The sequence below is a fragment of the Armigeres subalbatus genome, chromosome 1 (assembly GCF_024139115.2).
Source record: "Armigeres subalbatus isolate Guangzhou_Male chromosome 1, GZ_Asu_2, whole genome shotgun sequence".
Taxonomy (NCBI): domain Eukaryota; kingdom Metazoa; phylum Arthropoda; class Insecta; order Diptera; family Culicidae; genus Armigeres; species Armigeres subalbatus.
Window position 1 is genome coordinate 289,599,011 of NC_085139.1, and position 5,056 is coordinate 289,604,066.

Consider the following 5,056-nt stretch of genomic DNA (forward strand, 5'->3'; position numbering starts at 1 on the left):
GTCGTCAATGATACCAGAAAACCTTTCGTACTCCCGAGAAAGCACCCCTCACGTGGCTGATCGCCACCTCGATCCATTGTCAACTGCTACACTGTGGTCCGCAGTTGTTTACTGGCCATTATTCGCCAACAGTTCTGGCTATTAGGCGGCCGAGACCTTACACGCGAAGTAGTACACAAGTGCGTTATCTGCGTGAAGACGCGTTCTCGAAATTTCATACTAATGGGGTCGCTGCCAGCTGTTCGCGTGACTCAATCATACACCTTTGAAAATGTTGGCATCGACTTCCCTGGGCCGTTCTATCTGCAACGACCTAGTCCCCGCTCTTCACTGAAAAGCTACGTGGCCGTCTTTGCATGCATGGCCACAAAGGCATCATATCTCGAGCTTGTCTGCGAGCTCATGGCAGCTTCATATGGATGCTTCATAGCGAGGCACGGTCGTCCGCAACACATCTATTGTGATAACGCCACGAATTTTGTGGGCGCCGGACGAGAAATACGCAACCTATTTCGCTCTCAGCAGCATCGTCACTCAGTGTCCAACGAGACTTCCTCCCAGTCGATACAATTCCACTTTATACCGGCCAAATCTCCCAACTTTGGTGGTCTGTGGGAGGCTTGCGTAAAGTCAATGAAGCATCATCTTCGTCGAGTCATCGGAAGCGCAAACTTGCCACGTGACGCTTTTTGTACCGTTCTCGCTCAGGTGGAAGCATGCCTGAATTCACGGCCCATCACTCCACTGTCCAGTGACCCAAACGACTTGCAAGCCCTAACGCCTGGGCATTTCCTAATAGGGCGGGCCTTGAATGTCCTCCTGAATCCCAACTACACCGTTATTCCTGAAAATCGACTTCGTCTTTGGAAACGTGTTCAACGCCACACTCAACAATTCGGGACAAGGTGGCACCAAGAGTATCTCACAATCCTTTATCAACGATACAAGTGGTCGACTGTTAACCGCAAATCAACTGTCGGGGCTATGGTCATAATCCAGGAAGAAACCCTTCCAGTCCTTAAATCGTCGCTGGGGCGAGTGGTTGATATTCATGCAGGCGCAGATCAAATGGTGCGTGTAGCCACGGTGAAGTTGCCATCCGGAATTCTTACAAAGGGCTCCATTTCAAGGCTGTGTATCTTACCAGTCGAGATAGATCCAGCGATTCTTCAAGGTTCAAGTCGAAGTCCCTGGGCTGGTACCTCGACACATTCCACAGGGTCATCTGGCGATCCTGGTGCCCTCAGTGCCCCTGCTGGTGCAGCTGGCCCAACCCACGAAGACGTTCCAAGTGAAGTTCAAGGTGGCCGGTGTGTTAAATAGATGGCTAGGTTTCTATTAAACATATTAAATCAATTCCTACTTCTAGTTAACTATCTTTCCTGATTTACTGCTGTGTGAATATGCTAACTGACCACGGTCAGTCTAAAACAAAAGCTCTCTCCGAATCTTTAAAAACACATACAGAGAAGCATTAGAACCGACAATCGGTGTACTGTAGCGCAGATTAGAGAAGCAGTTGATATCCACCCGGTCACCGTTCTGGACCTTGTCGTCGCTATCGGTCGAATACATTTGGTCAGTTTTTTGTTAATCAACAGTTTTGTTTTATTCGATGGAAGAAGTGCCTTCTTCTCGTTTTACCCGCAATATTGTAGGCTCGGCGGTCTAAAAAAGTATTTTGACCATAACTTCTGAGCCCATAGCCCGATCCGGCCAATTTTCAATAGGAAACATTTGGATAGGATTCTGCGTCTAATGCAACTTGTTGCGAGCAAATCGGTTAGGGCTAAGTGCCTCAAAAGTTGGCTAGACTTTTTGCGCACATACACATACACACACACACACACACACACATACACACACACACACACACACACACACAGAGACATCACCTCGATTGGTCGAGCTGAGTCGATCGGTATATAACACTATGTGTCTCCGAGTCTCCTATAAAAGTTTGTTTTTGGAGCGAACATATAGCCTTTACGTATACTTTGTATACGAGAAAGGCAAAAATTCCACAAATAAAGCAAAATTTCCACAAACAATTAAGATTTTCCCACAAAACAAAATAAAATATCACTTTTCAAAGCAAAAATTGCAATCATATAAGATGAATTTTCCATGAAGAAATCAAAATGTTCCACGGAAAAAGTACAAAAAAAGGTACATAAATAAATGACTATCGGCAATAAACAATTACAAAATTTTCTACAATTTTTGCTTTGAAAAGAGCTTATTTATTATTGTTTTTGTGGAAAATTCTTAAGTGTTTGTGGCAAAATTTCTTTATTGGTGGAAATTCTTAATTTATTTATTGCTCATACCCTGATTTCTTTATTGGCAATTTCTCAATTTTTATTTATGGAAAATTTCTAATTCTCTATGTATATTTTATTTTGTTGCCTTCGAAAACTCCGGCGCCACAGAATAAAAATACAGAAAAAACGACACTGAAGAAATTCGGACACTTCTTCTGGGGCGGCTAACCCTAGAGAAGATCTGGCAATTGTGGAATTTATTACCCAGATGGGCAAGCGGGAGACTGCTGATGTCGCACCGCACTTCGTACGACTGACAGCTACTAACATCCACGGTATACAAAATCAAGGTAGGCTCGTAAAGAAAATGACAGTTCAAAAGTGACGTGATTGCTATCGCAGTATGAACGAGTGCAAAAGAAGGCCAAACTAAATCGTAGAGCGTTGGCTTGCTTCGTCCCGAGCAGCGATACCAATGACGTCAATTGTTTACTATGAAAATTGATGTTTACATACGTGACGATAATGCCTTTTTGTATGCCGTGCTTACATCGATTGCTTCGATTACTATCGATGTGCCTCTCAGTTGAGGTACAAATGAGGCCTACTTCGGTGGTTTCAAAGCTATCGAATTGTCTTTACATGATACATCCACGTTCTTTTAAGCAATATTTCACTGCCACACAGTAATCAACTCTGGTGAATTCTTCGATCTTCTGATGGCAAGGAAGAGAGGCTCCTCATTTCGAGGTTGCCAACATGTATACAGTCCTAAAGTCAGGTACGACTCGAAACAAACCTGCACGAGCCTCTGTTCCACTTGTTAGGGGCAGCTATGCCTAAAAACCGATTCTTTCATGCAATCGAGAATACAGGATTGACCAATAGGAAAAGGACACGGCAATGTTTAACTGAACTGAACAATGTTGGTGAACGAGCGACCGCAGAAGGAGGACGTCACGATTTCAATGAAAGTGTTAAGTGGTGTGATGGCATATGCGCCTGGTACACGATAAAAAAAAACGAACCCAACCATGCTTTCGCTCATTTATAGATTCTACTATCTATAGGGATAGCCATTTCTTCCTCACCGCGAAAAGTTAATTTTTCTCGTTTTCTAACTTCTTTCATTCTTTTCGTGCCTTTACCATTATGCAAACAAGAGTAACTTTTATGGAACAAATATCCTATTCCTAATTAGCAGTTGATGTGGTAGCTAGCTAGAGTGAGCGCGACCCAGTGCAATTTTTGTTGTTCTGGGCTCGAATCCCGTTGCGGTAATGATTTTTTTTGTAAATGCATACTAAAAATTTTCGCGAAAAATTAAGGAGGCGTAAGAATGATGAAACGAAAATAGAATTTCATCAAGTAGGCACAATTTTCGTTTATCTTTCAGGCTTGATGTTCTTCAGGGTTGTTTATCTTTCAGGCTTGCCCGAAAATAGCTTGTTTTTGTCTCACCGAAACGAAAAGTACGAACCCTGCCAATGACTATATCCCACAACGAAACACAAGAAAGGTCGACTCAGCTTTTTTTTATTAATCTTGGTAAGGCATATTGCAAATGATTACATTGGCGCTTATTGCAAAATAACTTTGTTATATTCAGAATTGCACATGTTTGCCGGGAAATTCTGAAAAACAAAAAACACAAAGTCCATTCAATAGAAGAGGCAAGTTTCCTAAACTCAACCCTTCTCCAAGGTTTTTCTCTCTCAACAAATTTATGTAGGCAGTAATTTGCGCGCGCTTTTTACCTCTTCTGAATAAATTAATAAATCAATATCGCGCACTTCTTGCGAGTTTCCATCGTCGTTTTTGTTGCTCTATCATTGTTGACTTGCTTTTCCGTCTTCAACGATAATTGCTTTGTATGGCTCGAATTGCCCCCCTTTTCCTCTCCCCCCATCGACACATTGTTGCGGCGGATCGTCCACTCTACACACTCCCGGTGCTGGCGAATCGTCCGGTGATCAGTTTTTCGCTCGGTATGCTTGCGCAAAAATATTGCCCCATTCGCACCGGACAGCCACAGAGAGACTATATCGATGGAGCCGAGAATCGAGTTTTTGCCTAGACTCGCACGAAATGCGCGACCTGATACCTGATGGGTGTTGAGCAGCGAGCGGCTGCTCGCTGATTTGTATCTAGAGCGAAGATTTATTTCATAACGTTGTTGGAAGGCCGAACTGATGCGCTTCTTTTTTGCCAGAGATGGACGTTCACCGCACACAGACCGTCCAATCACGCTTGATTGATTTCATAGCGCGCAATGTTGGTATCTTCTGCCGTTGAAGGGAGTTGCGACGGTTTCTTCTTGCTGCCCTCTCACGCGATCCAATCCACCAAGAAGGCGTTGATCGACTGTTTGGCCCTGAGAGGCGATCACGCTCGGGAAAGCCTGCTTGGATGGAGTTGTTTTTTTTTTGTTTCCCTCATCAAGAATTTAAATTCCAAGATCTTCGCCTCTTTGTTGCGTCGCAGAGACAGTTCTTCTCCAGAAATCGCTCATGTGCATAGCCACGGAACCGTGACAGAACCGGTAAGAGCTGGAGCTGCCACATCAGCGAGAAGAAAGAAACCCACATTGGACCTCGCCAATCGTGATGATGCGGTCTCGGTCCTCCGTCGTCGTCGTCGTCGTGCGCGTTCGTCATCTTCAACCAACATCTTCGTTTGTTCGTTCCTCCGAAGTGCAACCGTCAGCTTGCAAGAATTCATCCAGGAGGCAGTCAACCACGTCCCCCATTCGTATATAAAATTCTTTCAGACCGTCATTTTGTGTGCCCGTT

General features: G+C 44.1%; 1 protein-coding gene across 1 annotated transcript; it reads left to right on the forward strand.

Moving 5' to 3' along the window:
* The first annotated feature begins 222 nt into the window (after window positions 1–222).
* LOC134207441 (uncharacterized) lies at window positions 223–1,323 on the forward strand. Its single transcript, XM_062683163.1, has one exon. The coding sequence runs from the start codon at window positions 223–225 to the stop codon at window positions 1,321–1,323; it is 1,101 nt and encodes a 366-aa protein (XP_062539147.1).
* Window positions 1,324–5,056: the final 3,733 nt, after the last annotated feature.